At 35.1% G+C, this 23,745-nt stretch overlaps 1 protein-coding gene across 2 annotated transcripts in view; it reads left to right on the top strand.

The window, feature by feature from the left end:
- Positions 1-22,333, top strand: part of CCSER1 (coiled-coil serine rich protein 1) — a 1,491,155-nt gene extending 1,468,822 nt beyond the window's left edge. For both annotated transcript variants that reach the window (XM_070790884.1, XM_070790886.1), the window contains exon 11: positions 19,112-22,333. In XM_070790884.1, the coding sequence (XP_070646985.1) occupies positions 19,112-19,597 (486 nt within the window). In that variant the 3' untranslated portion in view covers positions 19,598-22,333. The remainder of the gene's footprint in view (positions 1-19,111) is intronic.
- The last annotated feature ends 1,412 nt before the right edge of the window (positions 22,334-23,745 follow it).

Raw genomic sequence — 23,745 nt, 5'->3', positions numbered from 1 at the left:
TTGTGGCAGAACACAGCTTACAGAGGTCAATGTATACATATGTATTCTCTATCATCACATGGTAGGGCTTCCCTGGTGGCTCAGTGGTAAAGAACCCGCCTCCTTATTCAAGAGACATAAAAGACGGGTTTGATCCCTGGGTCAAGATGATCCCCTGGAGGAGGGCATGGCAACCCAACCAGTCTTGCGTGGAGAATTCCATGGACAGAGGAGCTTGGCGGGCTACAGTCCATAGGGTTGCACAGAGTTAGACACAGCTGAAGTGACAGCATGCATGCCTCATCAGAGGGTTACTGATTGACCTTCATTTCCCCTAATTTAGCACAGAATACCTTTCCTTGTACTATTCTTTTTTCTATTTATCTATCTTTTTTATTCCAGAAACTTAGTTGATATACCTCTATCTATATATCCAGAGTTCATGAGTGTATATCTATATATTACAGTTCATATATTTCATATGCTGAAATATAGCATAGTGACTGGAACATATAAATATTTGAATATAAATCAATTTGACCTTGTTTTTATTACATCAAATGCATATCTTATAGCTATGCATTAAAATTTAATTTGATGGCTCTGCATGGTAATACTGAGCAATGCATTGGGAAATCTGGATTTGGTTGTTGACTACCACTAACATTTTTTTATAATCTTGAGTGAATCACTTATCAACTCTAGCCATAGTTTCCTTGTAAAATCAAGGGACTAAATCACATAAACTATATAGTCTCTACTGCTTCTTGAACTATTATTATTGAATCAAAATGAAAATATTCATATTTTCAATAGGCAAGAGGTTATGACAGTTGAAATTAGTAAAATGACAAAATTGACATTAATAAAATGAAAATAGTTGACAGTAATTTTTGTAGATCATAGCCATTTTTATGTTTCATCTCACTCTCATTATATTTTGTGCTTTGTTGATTTTTTTCCTATTTAAAAATCAATTTTATGCCCTTTTAAGGATGACTAACTTTAAAGCTGGCATCCCATCTGTTTTCTCTTTGTTAGCAGACTTTTCGAGGCTACTCTGAGTTCATAAAGAAAATGATTTGCTTTGATAAATCAGCTTTTCAAAGAGAGAGAAAATAGCCTTAGATTTTCTTTATACACTAGCTAGTATCTAAAACCCATAAACTCATCTTAAGTACGAAAAAAAAAATGGATGGTTATTTGAAAATTTTCTGTTATTAAATAAATCTCTTATCTCCAAGGCTCAATTATTTACACAGTGAAAGAATGTACTTTTGAAATTCCATGCTTCTTTTAAAAATTGTATCTAACTTGTAGGTAATGATATCCTGACCATAAATTTCCATACCAGAATTCATTTCCTGCTATGTCTCACTATTGATACTCTATACTTCCATTTCAGAAAATCAGATGGTATATAAAGATGAATATTATTTCATCACATACCCCAAACCACTCTGCATACTCTGTATCTTAATACATACTTGTTATATTATTTTGATGTTCTAAATTCTTTGAAGGACTTTTATGTAGTATTATGTCAAGCATAAAAGGTAAATGTTGTTATTTATCATGTTACTGTTCCATACATGCCCCCTGAATTTTCTGAAGTGATATTTTGCTGTGCTGTGGTTTAGTTGCTCGGTTGCGTCTGACTCTTTGCGACCCCATGGACTGTGGCCCACCAGGCTCCTCTGTCCATAGGGATTCTCCAGGCAAGAATACTGGAATGGGTTGCCATGCCCTCCTCCAGGGGATCTTCCCAACCCAGGTGTTGAATCCAGGTCTCCTGCATTGCACGCAGATCCTTTACTGTCTGAGCCACCAGGGAAGCCCTAAGTGATATTTGGTCTACCTTAAATGTTGCATGTTTCTGGAAGAAAATATAGCCAAAGCTAATACAAAATGGCTAGTAATCTAAACATCACATTTGAATAACATCTTGAATACACAGTTTCTAATCTGGGTATGTGTGTATGTACTTTTTTTATTTTATTTTTAAACTTTACAATATTGTATTGGTTTTGCCAAATATCGAAATGAATCCACCACACATATACATGTGTTCCCCTTCCTGAACCCTCCTCCCTCCCCATACTGTCCCTCTGGGTGGTCCCAGTGCACCAGCCCCAAGCATCCAGTATCATGCATTGAACCTGGACTGGTGACTCATTTCATACATGATATTCTACATGTTTCAATGCCATTCTCCCAAATCTTCCCACCCTCTCCCTCTCCCACAGAGTCCATAAGACTGTTCTATACATCAGTGTCTCTTTTGCTGTCTCATATACAGGGTTATTGTCACCATCTTTCTAAATTCCATATATATGTGTTAGTATACTGTATTGGTGTTTTTCTTTCTGGCTTACTTCACTCTGTATAATAGGTTCCAGTTTCATCCACCTCATTAGAACTGATTCAAATGTATTCTTTTTAATGGCTGAGTAATACTCCATTGTGTATGTGTACCACTGCTTTCTTATCCATTCATCTGCTGATGAACATCTAGGTTGCTTCCATGTCCTGGCTATTATAAACAGTGCTGCGATGAACACTGGGATACACGTGTCCCTTTCCCTTCTGGTTTCCTCGGTGTGTATGCCCAGCAGTGGGATTGCTGGGTCATAAGGCAGTTCTATTTCCAGTTTTTGAAGGAATCTCCACACTGTTCTCCATAGTGGCTGTACTAGTTTGCATTCCCACCAACAGTGTAAGAGGGTTCCCTTTTCTCCACACCCTCTCCAGCATTTATTGCTTATAGACTTTTGGATCGCAGCCATTCTGACTGGTGTGAAATGGTACCTCATAGTGGTTTTGATTTGCATTTCTCTGATAATGAGTGATGTTGAGCATCTTTTCATGTGTTTGTTAGCCATCTGTATGTCTTCTTTGGAGAAATGTCTATTTAGTTCTTTGGCCCATTGTTTGATTGGGTCATTTATTTTTCTGGAATTGAGCTGTAGGAGTTGCTAGTATATTTTTGAGATTAGTTGTTTGTCAGTTGCTTCATTTGCTATTATTTTCTCCCATTCTGAAGGCTGTCTTTTCACCTTGCTTATAGTTTCCTTTGTTGTGCAGAAGCTTTTCAGTTTAATTAGGTCCCATTTGTTTATTTTTGCTTTTATTTCCAATATTCTGGGAGGTGTGTCATAGAGGATCCTGCTGTGATGTATGTCGGAGAGTGTTTTGCCTATGTTCTCCTCTAGGAGTTTTATAGTTTCTGGTCTTACATTTAGGTCTTTAATCCATTTGAGTTTATTTTTGTGTATGGTGTTAGAAAGTGTTCTAGTTTCATTCTTTTACAAGTGGTTGACCAGTTTTCCCAGCACCACTTGTTAAAGAGATTGTCTTTAATCCATTGTATATTCTTGCCTCCTTTGTCAAAGATAAGGTGTCCATATGTGTGTGGATTTATCTCTGGGCTTTCTATTTTGTTCCATTGATCAATATTTCTGTCTTTGTGCCAGTACCACAGTCTTGATGACTGTGGCTTTGTAGTAGAGCCTGAAGTCAGGTAGGTTGATTCCTCCAGTTCCATTCTTCATTCTCAAGACAGCTTTGGCTATTTGAGGTTTTTTGTATTTCCATACAAATTGTGAAATTATTTGTTCTAGCTCTGTGAAGAATACTGTTGGTAGCTTGATAGGGATTGCATTGAATCTATAAATTGCTTTGGGTAGTATACTCATTTTCACTATATTGATTCTTCCAATCCATGAACATGGTATATTTCTCCATCTATTAGTGTCCTCTGATTTCTTTCACCAGTGTTTTATAGTTTTCTATATGTAGGTCTTTAGTTTCATTAGGTAGATATATTCCTAAGTATTTTATTCTTTCCGTTGCAATGGTGAATGGAATCGTTTCCTTAATTTCTCTTTCTGTTTTCTCATTATTAGTGTATAGGAATGCAAAGGATTTCTGTGTGTTGATTTTATATCCTGCAACTTTACTATATTCATTGATTAGTTCTAGTAATTTTCTGGTGGAGTCTTTAGGGTTTTCTATGTAGAGGATCATGTCATCTGCAAACAGTGAGAGTTTTACTTCTTCTTTTCCAATTTGGATTCCTTTTATTTCTTCTTCTGCTCTGCTTTCTGTGGCCAAAACTTCCAAAACTATGTTGAATAGTAATGGTGAAAGTGGGCACCCTTGTCTTGTTCCTGACTTTAGAGGAAAGGCTTTCAATTTTTCACCATTGAGGATAATGTTTCCTGTGGGTTTGTCATATATAGCTTTTATTATGTTGAGGTATGTTCCTTCTATTCCTGCTTTCTGGAGAGTTTTTATCATAAATGGATGTTGAATTTTGTCAAAGGCTTTCTCTGCATCTATTGAGATAATCATATGGTTTTTATTTTTCAATTTGTTAATGTGGTGTATTACATTGATTGCTTTGTGGATATTGAAGAATCCTTGCATCCCTGGGATAAAGCCCACTTGGTCATGGTGTATGATCTTTTTAATGTGTTGTTGGATTCTGATTGCTAGAATTTTGTTAAGGATTTTTGCATCTATGTTCATCAGTGATATTGGCCTGTAGTTTTCTTTTTTTGTGGCATCTTTGTCAAGTTTTGGTATTAGGGTGATGGTGGCCTCATAGAATGAGTTTGGAAGTTTACCTTCCTCTGCAATTTTCTGGAAGAGTTTGAGTAGGATAGGTGTTAGCTCTTCTCTAAATTTTTGATAGAATTCAGCTGTGAAGCCGTCTGGACCTGGGCTTTTGTTTGCTGGAAGATTTCTGATTACAGTTTCAATTTCCGTGCTTGTGATGGGTCTGTTAAGATTTTCTATTTCTTCCTGGTCGAGTTTTGGAAAGTTGTACTTTTCTAAGAATTTGTCCATTTCTTCCACGTTGTCCATTTTATTGGTATATAATTGTTGATAGTAGTCTCTTATGATCCTTTGTATTTCTGTGTTGTCTGTTGTGATCTCTCCATTTTCATTTCTAATTTTATTGAGTTGATTTTTCTCCCTTTGTTTCTTTTTTTTTTAATTTTTTTAAAATTTTATTTTATTTTTAAAACTTTACATAATTGTATTAGTTTTGCCAAATATCAAAATGAATCCACTGCAGGTATACATGTGTTTCTTGATGAGTCTGGCTAATGGTTTGTCAATTTTATTTATCCTTTCAAAGAACCAGCTTTTGGCTTTGTTGATTTTTGCTATGGTCTCTTTTGTTTCTTTTGCATTTGTTTCTGCCCTAATTTTTAAGAATTCTTTCCTTCTGCTAACCCTGGGGTTCTTTATTTCTTCCTTTTCTAGTTGCTTTACATGTAGAGTTAGGTTATTTATTTGACTTTTTTCTTGTTTCTTGAGGTATGCCTGTATTGCTATGAACTTTCCCCTTAGGACTGCTTTTACAGCGCCCCACAGGTTTTGGGTTGTTGTGTTTTCATTTTCATTCATTTCTATGCAAATTTTGATTTTTTTTTGATTTCTTCTGTGATTTGTTGGTTATTCAGCAGCATGTTGTTCAGCCTCCATTTGTTGGAATTTTTAATAGTTTTTCTCCTGTAATTGAGATCTAATCTTACTGCATTGTGGTCAGAGAAGATGCTTGGAATGATTTCTATTTTTTTTAATTTACCAAGGCTAGATTTATGGCCCAGGATGTGATCTATCCTGGAGAAGGTTCCATGTGCGCTTGAGAAAAAGGTGAAATTCATTGTTTTGGGATGAAACGTCCTATAGATATCAATTAGGTCTAACTGGTCTATTGTATCATTTAAAGTTTGTGTTTCCTTGTTAATTTTCTGTTTAGTTGATCTATCCATAGGTGTGAGTGGGGTATTAAAGTCTCCCAGTATTATTGTGTTATTGTTAATTTCTCCTTTCATACTTGTTAGCATTTGTCTTACATATTGCGGTGTACTTATTCACTCAGTTGTGTCTGACTCTTTGCCACGCTGTGGACTGCAGCCTGCTGCCAGGCCCCTCTGTCCTTGGGAATTCTCCAGGCAAGAATACTAGAGCGGGGTTGCCATGTCCTCCCCCGGGGGATCTTCCAAACCCAGAGATCCAACCCAGGTCTCCTGCATCACAAGCTGATTTCTTTACTGTCTGAGTCACCAGGGAAGCCCAAGAATACTGCAGTGGGTAGCCTATCCCTTCTCCAGGGCATCTTCCCGACCCAGGAATTGAACTGGGGTCTCCTGCATTGCAGGCAGATTCTTTATCAGCTAAGCTACCAAGGAATCTAAACTAAAATATTTAAATTCAAATAATGAAAGGATATTGTGAAAAATGAATCAGTGAAGCCAGAGAGAAGCTTCAAGGATCTGGGATCCAGACTGTTCTTTCATTCTAACTACTTTGTCGTGGCTGGGGTTAGGGAGAGGAGCAGAAGTGAGGTAAGCGATTTGTCTACATCCTGTGTCCCCTTTTTCAACATCATTCTTACCTACTTACACAGTATTCACAGTTTCTGGATACCTCCACTTCCAATGATTTCTTTCAAACCCTTTTCATCAGGGATAATCTGATTCATACACAGGTTTATATGACTAATAACTTAATAATGTTATACTTCAAGTTATCTGGATACAATTTCTGCATGAAGTTTGAGTATAATGTATGTAATAAACTAAATTCAGAATTAATAAGTGAGGAATATTTAAAAACCCTAGAGGAAGGAATCCCAGGGACAGCAGAGCCTGGTGGGCTGCCGTCTCTGGGGTCGCACAGAGTCAGACACGACTGAAGCGACTTAGCAGCAGCAGCAGCAGCAGCAGAGGAAGGAAACAAAAGTAAGATTCTAGTATCAACAAAACAATTAGGTGGAGGGGTAGTTATTTATTTTTTGACAGAGCGACATGATTAGTATATATGACTTGGAATTCAAAGCCCTTATATTACTACTTGAATCCTCTTGAGTAAGCCAATAATTATTAATAGCCTCAGTTTTCTATCTATAAAATGAAAGTGAGGTATTTGAAACAAGTTTTAATGTACAATTACAAGGATGAATTAAGATATTTTATGTGAAAGCAATCTGTAACATTTCAAGTGTGTGACAGATGAGATTCTGTAATGGTATTGTTTGCAGTAGCTCCCAAATTCTGCTATATTTCATTATGCATTGCCTTTGTTCAGTCGGTCAAGCTTACTCTAAAAATAACTTGCTTTATATTATAAAATACCACATGAACAATGTAAAATTCCTGAATTTTTATTTTGCTTCCTTTTTTTTAATTTAAAAAACTTTTTATTTTGTATTGGGGTATAGTTGATTAACAATGTGTGATAGTTTCAGGTGAACATTGAAGGGACTCAGCCGTACATAAAAATGGATACAAGGATATATATTTTACTTCCTTTCTCGTGTTATCTCATAGATTAGATAAGTAATGGCTTACTTTTAGGAGTCTCCCAGTAGAGCTCATGGGGTAAAATATCTCATAAGATAGAATTATTTAAGCAAAGCATTTAGGACTCTCATTATTCAATCAGTATGACTATATTATGCATATATATATATATGTACTAGAATACAAGAGAAACAATAGGCTAGATTCTTAATTATATTACATATGTAGATTTATTGGATACAAGACATATTTCCATCTTGTTATTCTATAGCAAATGGCTATAAAGCCTTTGAATTATTCACAAAAAGACATTGTGAATAAAAATATTTTTGTGATTTTCTAATACTACTTTCAAGAAACACTGTACTATCTGAAGACCTAAGTAGACATTTTTTAAAATATAAATTTATTTAATTGGAGGCTAATTACTTTACAATATTGTAGTGGTTTTGCCATACATTGACATGAATCTGTCACGGGTGTACCTGTGTTCCCCATCCTGAACCCCCTTCCCACCTTCCTCCCCATCCCATCCCTCTGGGTCATCCTAGCGCACCAGCCCCGAGCACCCTTTTATTCAGAGAAGACGTACAGAGGCCAATAGGCACATGAAAAGATGCTCATCACAATTAATTATTAGAGACATGCAAATCAGAACTATGAGGAGGTACCAACTTGCACCAGTCAGAATAGCCATTATTAAAATGTCTACAAATAACAAATGCTGGAGAGGATGTGGAGAAAAGGGACCTACAGGTAAATTGGCACAGCCACTGTGGAAAACAGTATGGAAGTTCTTCAAAAAGACTGAACATAGAGTTGCCATATGATTCAGCAGTCCCACTCCTGGGCATAAATCCAAACAAAACTATAATTTGTAAAGATACATGCATCCCGATGTTCACTGCCGCACTATTTACAATAACCAAGACATGGAAACAAAATGTCCCTCGACAAATGAGTGAATAAAGAAGATATGGTACATAAACATGATGAAATGGTACTCAGCCATAAAATGAATACAATAATGCCATTTGCAGCAACATGGATGAACCTAGAGATGATCATAATAAGTGAAGTAAGCCACAAAGAGAAATACTGTATGATATCACTTATATGTGGAATCTAAAATAAAACACAAATGAACACTTTTATGGAACAGAAACAGATTCACAGATATAGAGAACAGGTTCGTGGTTGTCAAGGGGGAAGAGAGGTGAGGAAGGGAAGGATTGGGAGTTTGGGATTAGAAGGTGCAAACTATTCTATATAGGACTGATTTAAACAATAATGTCCTACTGTTCAGCACAGGAGCCTATATATCATATGGCAACTTGTGATAAAACAAGGGAAAAGAATATGAAAAAACCATATGTATAATAATTAATTTGTTATACAGCATAAATTAATTTAACATTGTTAACCTACTATATTTCAATAAAATTTTAAATAAAAGAGTGCTATCTAATATGTGCCAGATATTGGGCTCTGCCTATCTAAACAAGAGATTCATTTTTCATGTTGTTGTAGTTAAACCACAGTAACTGTCCACTATTTTGCATTCCTATGCAAACACAGAAAAATTATTCCCTATTCCTTTCCCTTACTGCTAAGTCGCTTCAGTCGTGTCTGACTCTGTGTGACCCCATAGACGGCAGCCCACCAGGCTCTACCCTCCCTGGGATTCTCCAGGCAAGAACACTGGGGTGGGTTGCCATTTCCTTCTCCAATGCATGAAAGTGAAAAGTGAAAGGGAAGTCGGTCAGTCGTGTCCAACCCTCAGCGACCCCATGGACTGCAGCCTTCCAGGCTCCTCCATCCATGGGATTTTCCAGGCAAGAGTACTGGAGTGGGGTGCCATTGCCTTCTCCGTCCTTTCCCTTAGACATATAAAATTAGCTTAAACACTCAGTCTTTTATTTAGAAATCACACTTTTCTGGAATATCAGTTGTGCAGAATTATACTTTTTTAGGTTTCCTCTGAATTGAATCCTTAATCATTCACCCTTATTGCTACTGTAAGCAGCAATTGTATGAAATTCTCATTTAAATAAACATTTTACTAAAAAGAATTATTCACACTGAATGGGTTACAATACACACATATTAGTTCTAAAGACAACTCACTGTTGTTCATCAGAATTTTGTTCTTTGCAGAATTCATTTACTCTAGTTATACACAGAACAGAGAACAGCCCTCCTGGCTTGTGGGAAGACTGTTGCATGCTTTCACTTTTCTCAGGAGAAGTTGATGCCTTGGTCTTCCTCTCTCAGGAACCAGGCCTTTAGCTGACCTTATTAACATTCACCTTGCTTATCTTACACGTGTGCTCTATCCCTGGTTGAATCCTAAATGCCCACCAGGAGGATTCAGTTTCCCCTAAGGAGTTTGGGAGTGAGACTGAGCCAGAAGAAGTAATTTAACTCCAGACAATTTCCTCTTGGTAATTTGTGCTATCTGAAAAAAGTAGGTCTTGTCTGCCGGAACCTTTGAATGTTTCTTTTTGGTTATTACTTCAACTTATGACCAAGCTTCCTGCTTGCAAAGCAGTAACTACTTCTCTATACAATCTCTCTGTGGTAGAGTGTTTCTAGACCTTTAAGAAAAACTCTTCTTTATCACCAAAAACAGATTCCACATCTGAGGGTAAAAACAGATGCAGCAAGCCAACACTTCTGCAGAGAAATGTCCTGTATTTATAACTGCTTTCAAAATCCTATTCCTCAGTGATGACAGGAAAAGGACAGTTGTTTTTAATAAATATGGCTTGAGTTTATACTGACATTTAAGTGGTTGTTATTGACAAAGAGACACATTTCAGGTCTACCGATTTACCCCATGCTAATATATTATGTAGTGAAAAATCAAAATTTGCTTTTTAAGTAGTTCATGACATTCCATTAGCATTCCTCCATGTGGAGAAAGTTATTTTTTAAGACAAAACCTTTGGATTTTATGCATCATGCTGTTTTTTATTGTTATTGTTGAGCAAGATTTATATTTATACATGTTTCCAGTGTTTATTAGTACATTGTATTGGGTTAATAAATGAGTTAATATTTTTTTAATTGAGAATTGTAAAGGCCCAGAAGACTGTCTAGTGTATAATAAGTATTATATGTGTTTGTGAAATAAAAATTACAAAAGCTTAATTTCACTCTCCTAGTGGCTGTAAATGATTTTTTTTTAAAGGATAGTAGTATATGCATATGACTTTTATTTTCAGAGATACTGAATTGGTCACTTTTATTTGCCTGATTTAGAGAAGCATTATTGCTCAGGCCAGTAATTCTCAGCTGGGGACAGTTATACCTTTCAGGAGACATTTGGCACTGTCTGGAGCCATTTCTGTTTGCCATAACTGGGTGCAGATGCATCTGGCACCTACAAGCGGAGGCAAAGGATGGTGGCAAGCAGCCTGTAATTCACTGGGCAGTCCCCCACAGCAGAAAAATACATAACCCCAATGTAAATAGTGCTGAGGCTGAGAAACCCATGGCCTAGAGCTTGAGTTCTAATTCACATTATGCTACCCACTAAATCCTGGAATCCTGGTAGGATTGACGCGTAAGCGTTTCAGTTTCTTTGTCATTAAATGGGTATAATAAAATAATAGAAAGTTATTAATACATGAAACATAGCACATAACTTGGCACATTGCAAATGGTCACTCAATCTTAGCTATTATTATAAATAAGATCTGAGGTAAAGTGATTTATCTGCTGTCTAATCATTTTTCTAAATCTAATTATCTGCTCTCTCAAGTTTAGTATATTTAAGAATTCTTTCCCACCTTAGATCTTTTCACTATCAGGCATCAATAGACAACTAGGTCTTAAAAACATTCATCACTGCCTTACTGCATTTTTGTTGTTGTACATTAATTTTGTTCTGTCTTGTCCAAGATTCAAGGCTTGCTTAGAATTTCATAAAGGCAAATAATGCTTTCTCAAGAATGTGAATCCTACAATTGTCTTTTCCTTGGCTTCATTTTAATTGACTATATACAACTCAGTTCTCTAATAGGCTCAGGGTTAAGTCAACTGTGGACTTCATTAAAACTAAATTAGAAACTAGCATGATGGAGTTCTACCAAGAAAGATTTTCGTCTCCTTAAAGAGTAGAGTTCATAGATAGTGGTACAGCATTTGTTTGGAACACTATAGAACCCATCCTCTGAAAGCCGGACAAGAGAGTTTCCTTTAAGGTGCACACATCAATGGGAAGGGGTCTATGTACAGAATGTGTTAAGTGTTAGTTACTCAGTTGTGCCTGATTCTTTGTGACCCCAAGGACTGCAGCCCAGCAGGCTCCTTTGTCCATGGAATTTTCCAGGCAAGGATACTGGAGTGGTTTGCCATTTTCTTATCCAATGTGCAAAATACTTCCTTTTAATTCTTCTCTAAAATGTCACAATGTTGATTTATCCTTTATTTAAGAGAACTTATAAATATTACCAAAGAAAGGATGTGACAGAGGTCTCTTTGTCTGTCTCCAGGCATTAATAAATAGAAAGAAAATCATAGTGAAGATCAAGTTTAGATTGAAGACACAATGAGGAAACTCAATATACACCATTAAAGGTGTTGAAGTATTCCAGTTTGTATTTTAGAAGCAAATTTGCTCACACTTTGGGTAAAAAGGGATTTACAGGCAAATTTTTTTTCATTACGGTATATTTACAGTAATGAAAATGGAGATTATTACATTTAACACTTATTTACAGATTTTGATATTTTACTCAATAAGCAATAATATTGTACATGTCTTTATTCAGAGCACTCTTCATATATGTAATCATATTTTACAGTACATAGAGATGGCTTCTTGATATCACTGTATTAAAAGTTTATGTTATTCTGCCTGTAGATTTATGTATTGCTATATTTTAGTAATTAAGAGAATAAATTACTATAGAGTGTTCTGTCATTTATTCTGCTGCCTCAACTCATGCCTTCATCATTTATTTTCTGCACTAATGAAGTGACCTGTTCAATTAATCTGCAGGTTACAAGACCTGTGTCAAATGGGGTCTCAGTCATCTGTTGTATCTATATTGCTACCACTACTCAAGCATCAAAGTTTATTCTTTTTATAAATTAAACTAGATTCTGAAAATTCTCTTTTTATTTCTGAATCCAAAATGTTTGCATAAATGGAAGATAAAGACATTGAGTTAAAGAGATTTTATTGGGAGTATTTCCATAACCCAGGTTTTGGCTAAGGAAATGTCTCTATGTGTCATGTTGACACATGGAGAAGAGAGAGATTAAGAAGTGCTGCTGTGCAATAACTCCTTTGTAATTCATTTTCTACAGTATTGAAAAAATGTACTGCAAGAGATTTTTTTCCAGTTGCTTTGATATCTAGTGCTTTAGATATGATGTCATGTTGCTTTTGTGGCTATGAAAGGTTTGTTATTTCCAGGTATATTTTGTAGTAACATATATGCCTTGCTTTTTATTGGGGAAAGTACAACTAAAGGGGAGGTGAAGCTACAAAAACATCCCTGAAAAGTTGACATTTCCCACTACTTTCAAGAAAGGAGGCAAAATATATACTACCAATGCTTGGTAGTTTATGATTCAGGTAATATATCAATTCATAAAGATCAAAGTAATCAGCTCATCTACTAGAGAAAAATTTCAAGAGAAAGAAAATTTCATATTAGATGTGTTTTTCCTTACTGATAAAATTTATGATTGTCAATTCTTCTCTGGACTATACAATTATCAGGGAGTTACTGGTAAATGCCAGGGACTATTGGGAGTGGTGGATTCAGCATTAAACAAGGCAAGCAATGTCCCTGACCTTATGAAACTTTTATTTTAGTTGGCTTGGGTGTAGAAGTAAGTAGGCATCAAAGTGTCTATTCTTGAATGTAAAACATACAGTATTCTTCATTGTATGTTTTACTTCCTTGATTGAGAAGCTCATTAGTAGGAAACCATAAACCTTATTCAGGAGGCAAGTTCTCAGTATCAGTTACCCAAGAGTTACTCTTGCTACAAGAACTCTGAGCAGTGATAATTTTGGCTCACTATAACATACTTTCATATACATATGTTATTTACATTCAAATTATGTTATTTTCAATAACCTTTATGATTTGTTAAAATACTATTTAATATTAGCAAGTTTTGTAATTAATAACTTCTTTCTAGCTAGTTATTAGGAATTATTTCAAGTATTTATTTTTGCTCAGGAACAATTCTAGTTGTAAAACAATCTTTTGGGTTAAGTAGAGAACATGTGCAGAAAAATATATCTTAAAATCAAATAAGATAATCAGTCATGTGCTAAGTTTTAATCTATGTGATAAATTAGGAAGTCATTGCCTGATAACATTTTGGCAATTACCGGTATAGGTCACACACATGAAAAAAAATTTAGAAAACAATAAAAAAATTAAGTGCTGATTGAAACATGACTCCCCTCCTTGTTAATTCTATCATTGTGACATCCTGTCTCAGTGAAAATTTGGCTATGCACATTGGCATAATTACTGTATGTCCACTTTGTATCAGATATCAGACAATGTTTAAATGTAATAAAACCCCCTAAAATCAGGATAAATCTTACAGTTAATGCTTTCAACAATGTTTCAGTGGAGTACATGTGGGTTTTTATCATACCTTCATATTGTCCTTTCTTCAATGCAGTTATATTCAGTGTTTGCACTACATGTATTAAGTTACCAATAATAATATTTTCAAAAAGTTTTTACTATGATTTGATTTTATAGCAAATATTATTTTGTATGTAACTGTTAGTGAAAAAATGTAATACTGTTGCCTTCAATTCCATATTCTCTCTAAATTAAAAACCAAATGCTTTATCAAAAGAAAGAATATACTCACACATAAATGAAATTGTATCATTGAGACAAATGCAAAAGGACCATCTATCAAACCTAAGAAAGGAAAGTGGACAAAAGAAATTGGAATGAGAGGCTGGTGTGACTGATGAATGGATCACACCATTAATAAAGAAGGAGAGTGGTTTTTGTTTGTTTTTAATTAGCATCATAAGATTTTTCTTTCTTAGTGATATGTAAAATCATGTGTTTTAAAATCAGTCACCATGAATTCAGTGAGATGCAGATTATATGCTCTACTGATGAAATGAGAGGAAAAAAATATAGGGACATAAAGAACAGATTTTAATATAACTTCAATATTGACTTATTAATCACTAAATTTGCCATCCATTCATCTTCTATTATCAACTCTAAGGAAAGGTAATAAAATAACTGTTTGAGAACTAAATTGTCTAAAACTTAACATAATTATATTAGATTGTAGAAATTTAATTCTGCTTTTGCAAAAGATGTGGCTAGGTATATGCACTGCAAGTTCCCTCTGGGCAGCATGATCCCTCTGAATCACTGCAGCCAAGTGTTTGTGTGTGTGTGTGTGTGTGTGTGTGTGCGCGCCAAAACACATTTGGAATTAAGGGGATCTTTCCTGTGTTTGTCTATATAGAATAAACTATATATTTAAATGTAGGCTTTTAGAACTGGGATAAAATTGAATAAACTTTAGAGTTTTCTTCAATATCTAATCTTTGTCTTCCATTTTTGTCATCTCTTTCAATAGGCTCAGAAACAGTGCCCAGAAAAATTAATTTGTTCATCAAAGTTCACACAGTTCGATAGCAACATACACAAGATTACAGTCTTTCACTGAAAGTTCAGGGTTCTTTCCATTATGCCAAATTATCCCATGACAAACACACACATACTTTCACAACTAAACCCTTCATTTTCTCAGTTGGTAAAAAAGTTAGCATTGAAGTAAGTTCCTTTCAAAAAAAAAATAGCCTATTCATTCGTGGCTACACCCCTTTGCCAGAGATTACCAACGTCCAATAACTTGTTGATACAAGAGTATAAGGTTGACAACCACTTGCTTAAATTGGAGACAACTCTGAGGAGTCATCCTAGCTTCAGATCTTCCTCTGCGATTACCCGAGATAGATTAATTGCATAGAGTTTAACTTCTGCCTCTGCAGACCCTGCTTTCTTCATTACCCAACAGGGACTCTACTTATTTTTGTTGCTCTCATCAAGATAAGTATTCTTCAGATGTGATATTAGGTATTTTATACAAGGTAGTTCATTGAATCTTAACAATAATTCTGTACACAGATACAGGTATGAAGACAAATCTTTCTTTCACAGATGAGGTAACTGGAGATTTGGGAAAGATAAGTGACTTGCCGTGGTCACTTAGCTAGAAACTGATTCTGGTTGACTTTCCCATTAGAAGCTGCCTAAATGGAGGAGCTGATTCTCTTATGAACAGTACCATTTTCCATTATGTAATGTAGAACCTTGCTCTCAGTAGAAGTCAGTAAATATTTATCAGATCAGCAAAGGAACACTTCTATGTCTGACCACAAATTCATGCCATTAGCCCCTGAGCTGTGCAATCTCCTGTGTACATCATGAGCCCTGGACTTAATGATGACCATCTCAAGAACTAAAAAGAAAAAAAAAAAGTCTAAGGTGTCAAAAGCAAATTATGGTTAAAAAAAAAAAAAAAAGGAATGGGTGATTTAAATACGCTTTTTAAGAAATTGGAAGATCATTCATTTTGTTTCTTTTTATGGTAGATTCTCATGTACCTTGTAGGTATCAGAATTTATACCAGAGAAGGAGCACTGAAGCTGCCTGTGGGATTGACTTATTTGATCCCTTTCAGTACATCTTATTAAAACTGCATATTAAATTTAGTGTAATATCCCAGGAGGGTTAAAATGACCACATAAAGAAAATGATGAACATTTCCCCAAATGTAATGTTAAAGTAAGGGAAAAGAAGTTTCCACTCCTCTCCTCAACTTTCATAGGCAGTCAATCAGTCAGTTCAGTTGCTCAGTTGTGTCCAACTCTTTGTGACCCCGTCGACTGCAGCACGCCAGGCCTCCCTGTCCATCACCAACTCCCGGAAGTTAATCAAACTCATGTCCATTGAGTTAGTGATGCCATCCAACCATCTCATCCTCTGTCATCCCCTTCTCCTCCTGCCTTTAATCTTTCCCAGCATCAGGGTCTTTTCCAATGAGTCAGTTCTTCACATCAGCTGAATATATATAAATTGGAATATTCTTATAATGAATTTAACATTGTCTCTTTTTTTCTCAAACACACTTTTTTTCTCAATATTTTACTCCCATGGTTTTTCTAACATTTGGACGTGATAATAAGCACAGTGTTTGAAGAACTGTCAGTAACTGATTCTATGGTTAAGTAAGCATCTTATAGAAGTCAAGTCACAAAGATGAAGAGAAAATAAAATCTCACATTTCTATGTTGGTCCAAATACCTACATTATGGAAAAGAGCCAAGAAAAAGCCAAAAAATTTTCTGAAAAATGAATCAAAATATTTTATATTCTTACTCCCAAGAAAAGTTCCAAAACATCTTCTGTAAGTCATACAATGCTTCCTTCAAACAACCAGATAACCAGCCTATGTTTACTGCAAATCAATGGAAGAGTTAAAATGGCAAATTAGAAGTAATGGAGAGGATCTAAGTTAGCACAAATCAAAAACTGCTAACATTAAAAAAAAATTTTAAGATATGATTAGCAAAATGTCTCAGTCTGAAATCCCTGAGTATAAGGACATCTGTTAAGATCCCCTAATAGACCTCAGTTTTACAAAAAAATTTGGAGGTTCATCTCAGTAATGATAATGTAGAAGCACCAATTTAAGTTACAGTATGGTTCTGCATGAAATTTATTTTAGAAAAATGTGAGACATTTTAGAAATATTCTCATGGGAATACTGGGAGAGAGAATGAATTGGTGTTTAATCAAGCAGAATGTAATCCTACACTATCTGTAGAATATTAACTCATTGTGCTTCAGTTTTCTAGTCTGTATAATGGAACTAACAGAAACTACCTCAAAAGACTCTTGTGAAGAATATATATGTAAGGGAAGGAGAAAAACGCTTGTCATATAATATATCCTCTATAAACATATCATAGCAAGCAGAGAAAATTTTTCAGTGAATATTTATTAAATGCTTAATATGTACCAGAGAATTGGGTCAGGAGGCTTAGACTGGATATAGGAGAAGCAGATGAGCTGAGGTTGCCTCTTTGTGGTGTATCAGCAAGGACTTGAATTACAGGATATATGAGGAAAAACAGAAAGCAAAGGTGATTTATAGGTATTGGCCTGATAATGGTACCATTATTGAGAAGGAGAATTTTGGGTTAAGAATAAGGTGCAGAGTCAAGATAAAGTGTGTGTGTGTGTGAGAGACTAGGAATGTTAATTAGTCAAAGTGATGATGTCTCAATAAGTAAATTAGGGCTCAAAGTAGAGATCAGGCTTGGAGAAATGGCTTCCTAGGGAACAATGAAAAGTCGGGTACTGAAAAACTATGCCATTTAGAGGTCAAGTACACAGAGATTTTCACGGGCCCTTCAGCATCTTTTGTACTAGCCTATCGCCTTGTGCCCTGTTTTCCTCTCTCAACTCCTTCTCCACTTTGCCCACCTTCTTTTAGCAACAATAAATCTTTCATTTTTGCCACCAGAGCAGTAATCCAGCTAGTGAGTTTCTAGCTCAGTATATTTTTCTAAACCAAGACAGTGCTTTCTTCAAGAGGAATTTTGGTGCCAGCTTGTAATCTTTGCTTCCCCTACCACATGATTTGATAAGCTATGTCTTACTCCTATCATTACAGTAGAAACTTCTTGTGAGAAATAAGATGGCTATATACTCATGGACCCGATTTTGATTAATAAAATGCATCCTAAAGTCTAAATGAAACACATGCTGAGATTTAAGTGTTCTCTGTAGGTCACTGGAGTTACCTTTCTTTAGTTTCTTAAATTTTTATGTTATCACTCTGCTGATACAAATTATTATATCAATAACTCTAAAACTCTGAGCACACACTCATATAAATATAGCATATTAAATCCAGTGAAAGATGCAAAGCTTCATATATGGATATTCATTACTTATTAAAATAACATGTATTCTCTGAGAAAACTGCATAATTTAAATTTAGGAAATTACGTAAACAAATTTCAAAATGCCTTTTTGTTCAACTCTGAAGAGAAATGAGCTATCAAGCTGTTAAATGACATCAAGAAACCTTAGATGCATATTATTAAGTGAACAAAGTCAATCTGAAAAGACTATGTACTGTATGATTCCAAGTACATAATATTCTGAAAAAGCGAAACTATGAAGACCGTGGTTGCTGGTGGTGTGGGGAGGAGGGGAGAGATGAGTAGGCAGAGCACAGGGGATATTTCAGGTGGGGAAAATACTCTCTATGATAATAATGGTTATATGTCATTATAAATATGTCCAAACTCATAGAATGTAGTACTCCCAAGAGTGGACCTTAAGGTAAGCTGTGAACTTTGGGTGATTATGATGTAGGTTCACCCTTGGTAAAAAGTAACACCATTATGTGGCTAATAAGGAAAGTTACAAATGTGTTGAGGGCAAAGGGTATATGAAAAATCTCTATACCTTCCTCTCAGTATTGTTGCCAACTTAAAACTGCTGTTTAAACAAGTATTTTAATAAATGATTCTTAGAGTCAAGATAATATTAATAGTGGTTAAATCTTTCATTTGACCACTATTTATAGTAGGACTGTGCTGGGAAATTTAATCCAATTGGAAAGAGAAGAGAATTCTATTGGTGTTTTTCAAAGTCTGGTTGAAAACTTAGGGTTTTGGAAGCAAATGTGAAAACACCATTCTGTATTCTGTGTGTATGCTGTGAACATACTTTTTTGAAGGCATCTTTTCTTTTTCCATGTCTTTACCACAGGCTACATATCGAAATCGAATTGTGAGCCAAAATCTCAGCACAAGGGACAGAAAAATAATGCATACTCCCACCGAGGACCATTTTAGATCCCCAGCAGCAGACCAGACAAGCCCCTACAAAAGCAAAGCCTGCCAACTCCCCAGTTTATGTCTAAGCAGTCTTTTGAAGGACAAAGAACTAGTCGAAGTTATCAAACACTCAAGAGGAACTTATGAAACCCTCACGTCAGAAGTCACCCAGAATTTACGGGCCACTGTAGGGCAGAACTCTATGAAGCCAACAGCTAAGACGGAAGGGCTCGCCACGTTCTCAGAGAAACCAAAGGACCAAGCTGCTGCGGCCCGGCAGCATTCAACCTTTACAGGAAGGTTTGGACAGCCGCCAAGAGGGCCAATCTCTTTACACATGTACAGCAGGAAGAATGTTTTCCTCCATCACAATTTACACACAACTGAGCTGCAGACTCTGGGTCAGCAGGACGGGTAATGAAATCACCCTATTCCTGTCTCTGGGTAGGATAAGATGGTTAGTGTTTCTCGTGCATAGCTCATGTTCATATTTTCATGTATTTCTTATTACTTTTTAGTTTTAGTTTTAAACAAAGAATTTTACTTTTTTTTTTAGAATGAGGGTTCAAGCATGTGAATTGAATTAGGTTTAATAGCTTTGGAGACTTTATTATCTATATGTAAAATAAATGAGACCATCTCGCTGTTTTATACAGGCCATAAAATTTATCTTTTATCTTCATCAGTCACTGATATGCATTGAAGTTTCAGAAGGTAATATCAAATAGCACTCTGTTCACTTAATGGTGTTACTGTGAAAATAGATGTGAGGAATAAATAGATAAAGGAATTGTAAGAAATTTTAAATTACATAGTTAATAGAAAGAGAAAAAGAGGGATTTTAAAGTCTTATATTCGGTAGTGTATTTATTTAAGAATGAAGCTTGTTTGCGTGTAACCCAGAGATGCGTTTTTCTCTCTATTACATACAGTCAAGCTTATCTTGCCATACGATTATGGGGGAAAATAGTATTTCTTGTATCCTCTAAATGTTTAGTTCATACTAGTTCACAAAGGATTTCAGACTGAGTAATTGCTAGCCAAATAGAGGATGACAGCTCTGATCTTTGAAAAAATTTGCTCTTAGTTTTTGCTATTGATGTTGAAGTACTATGACATAAGACACTGAGGTGGGAATGTTGGCTAAATTTTGTCAAATGATGCAGAAAGCATGACATGCTACACTTTTTGAGTCATTGTCTTGGTTCTATCACCTTAGTTTTTTTTACAATGTGAAGAAAGGAACACTCTAAGAAAATTACTTCACCTTCCTTGTATTAGTGTATTTTTCACTTAATTTTTTTATCTGTGTCCAGTTTTGCTTCATATACATTAACCCATATCAATGACCACATGATGAATTGAGGAATGGAAAGTCAGTTTCTTGGTAGCCCAGTTTACACTGTTTTGTATATTCAGTCATCTAGATTTACAGGAAAAAGTGAAATATGTGGGAACTTTGGTGATTTGATCTTAGAAATAAATCTCTGACAGGAATACTGAACTCACTTGATGGCAAATATGTCTCTTTAACAAACAAGGTGTAATGTTTTATATGCAAATGCACGAGATAAATAATTTCTTTATGTTTAATTAATAGAGCTATATGCAGCTATATAAATAAATTAATAATTTTTAAATGACCAGTAGGAATCAGGGCAGCAGTTTTCTAACACAAAGATAAAAGCTAATTACTGTGTCCATAGTAGGCACAGTTTATGTAAATTGAAATTGTCATACCTACTGCATGATCTGACTCCCTTGCACTCTGACAGACAGAATTCATGAAATGCATAAAGGGAAACTGGGATAGCCAATTTAGCATGGCATCTGACTAACCTGCTAAAATTAAAGCTATGCTGAAATGCATCTCCTAAAGCAAAAGTGTATTTGAGCTCTGTGCTTTGGGGAAAAGGCATTATATATCCCCTTCCTGGCTTTAACTATTAAACTCTGACCACTTTTCAAACTGATTAGAATTGATAAGAAGAAAGAGTTTAGTGGATACACTGAACTTATAATTTTGGTTTTCCAAAGGAGAACACATGTGCATCTAAGACAAATGTTTGCCAAATGTTTTCTTTCTTTGTGTATTTGTAATTCTGCCAAAAGAGAATAATGCACACTGCAATTTGCTTGGCTTAATGACACTGCAATCTAAAATTCCCACTATACTTTACATGTTATAATATTTCATTCGGATAGGCATTTTGGGCTGAACGGTGTTTATGAAATGATAGAAAAATTATGATTATTAATTATGGAATTCAGCTTCATTTGTCCTGAAAGTTGGTGTGTGTTACTAGAGTATTTGAAGTCTGTAAATAAATTAGCACGGTAAAATAATCAAGGATTTTTTCCCAGGATATGGAAGAACTATGTATCACAAATAATGTTTTTGATTTGGACTTTTAGAGTTTATAGTTTTACTTTCCTGGAAGATAGACTTTTGACTTATACTTTGTAAAAAAAAAAATAATCTATTTAAGAAAATCTGTCATTTAATAGACATTTTAAGAGATGTTTTAAATGCTAGTATTTTCTTGAAAAACCTTTTTTAAAGCTGAAACATTCAAAAAGAAAACTTGGATTAAACAGTTCAATTTTAAAAGGAAGGATATTTTTTGGAAATATCATCTTAAAGCTGTTTTGTATCAGTATTTTCAGCATTGTTATAATATTATTTGTAATACTAAGTGTAACTCAGGCCTGGAGAAGTTGTAAGCCCACTATGCTAATATACATCAGTAACTGTAAAACAGGGGATCTTTGTAAGTTTCTCTTGTGTATATAGAGTACTCACATGGGCATTCTTTCAACAAAGTGATTTCTTTGTACTAAAATCTCTAGTTTTCTAAGACAGTTCCATGTATAAAAATGATTTATACATTTCTCCAAGGCAGTACATATCCAAAGACATGACACCAGGGGGAAAAAGTGCTTGTTTTTCTGACGGAAGCAGTTGTCTTTTCTTTCCCTTCCTGTTTTTTCTGTGCATGTGTATGTGTAGCTAAGCCTAAGTAACTCTGTAAAATTTCTGCTGCAGATTTTCTCCTCTGAATTTAGAATGTGTTTTAAAGGACACTTAAGAAGAGAGATTCCTTGAGAAAAAGCTGTTTCCACCTGAAATAAACGGTCTTCGTTTTTTAAATTATTGGAACATGCAACTATATTTCTATGAACTCAGTGGTTTTGTTCAAATAATTTTATATGCTAACACAGTCACAGCAAAATTATTCTCTCTCAAACTGTATTTTCTTATTTGAAGCACCACAGTCTTTGTGCAGGTGACACCATGAAAGTAGCTGCAGTGCTAAAGGTGGGAATCTATCATATCAATATGCTCAGGGTGAGGACCTAGGGCCACACATCATTTAAGTTGTTCTGTTTTTTTAATTGGTTGAGGATATAAATAAAAGAACCAGCCACTAGTCAGCAATAAACATTTGTAGAAATGCTCATATTTACTTAAAATGTTTACAAAGATTTTCCTAATTAATGTGGGTTGGATGACCTGTGTTTTACACCTTGTATTTTCCAAGATTTCATCCTAGCCTGTTGTCATTAATTTTCTGTTACTGAATTCAAAGTAATTAATTGAATTCAAAGAAAACTTCACATTTTGTTTCACTTATCTCATGTGTGTTTCACAGGGATACTACTTCCCCTAAAAAGAGTTAAGATTTTCTTTTTATTATCATGCATTTAAGGACCACATCCCCAAGATAAGTGATCATAGTCCACTAGTCCTCCCACGACCTGTCTTAGCACCTTAGTTACTAATAGAATAGCAGGAGCAGTCTGGTGAGTACAATTTCTCCACAATTATCCACATCCATTATCACCTTTCTCATTTTTAAGAAGTAATAACCCACTGTTGTGGGTAACCTGGAATACTGGGTGTAGTCTTGTAAACTTTATTTTGTTCCACATTTCTACTTTCAAAACTTTAAAGTCCAAATATCTATAGAAGCAGAAAGTGCTTCAAAACATCACTTACAAGTCCACTCAATCACCATGCAGGTCAATGAGGAAAAAGAAAGGAAGATGACTGTTGAAGTGCAGTGTATGATTGCCCTTCTCATCCCTAAATCACACTCCCCATGACCTGAGACTTTTCTTTGGTGATATATCCATTTAAGTATAGCTTTGATTCATTTATCCTAGTATTTGATTGCATTCTGTGACTTGATTCTATTTAGACCCTATTATCAGGTTTTTATTAATAGTATGTTTTTTTTAATAGTAGTTTTTTAACCCCAAGAATTAATTCAATCAGAGATAAATTTTCTTTGATAATTTACTCCTCCTAGAATTGAAAAATTTTTCCCTTGTTCTTTTTCCATGTGCTAATTTTATCATGCCAACATTAGTCTATGTCTACACACATAGCAGGGATTATAGAAAATATGAACAATCTGGGTTCTTATAAAAAGCTGAATTGCACCATAGTATAAAAGAAAACAGCCAGCTACCAATCAATTAAACAAAGAATCCCACTTCTCAAACATTATACATTAGTTAAGCATTAGTCACTCATTTGTATCTGACTTTTTGTGACTGCAT

The sequence above is a fragment of the Bos indicus genome, chromosome 6, assembly GCF_029378745.1.
Source record: "Bos indicus isolate NIAB-ARS_2022 breed Sahiwal x Tharparkar chromosome 6, NIAB-ARS_B.indTharparkar_mat_pri_1.0, whole genome shotgun sequence".
Lineage (NCBI taxonomy): Eukaryota > Metazoa > Chordata > Mammalia > Artiodactyla > Bovidae > Bos > Bos indicus.
This window is presented reverse-complemented; position numbering and strand designations above follow the sequence as displayed.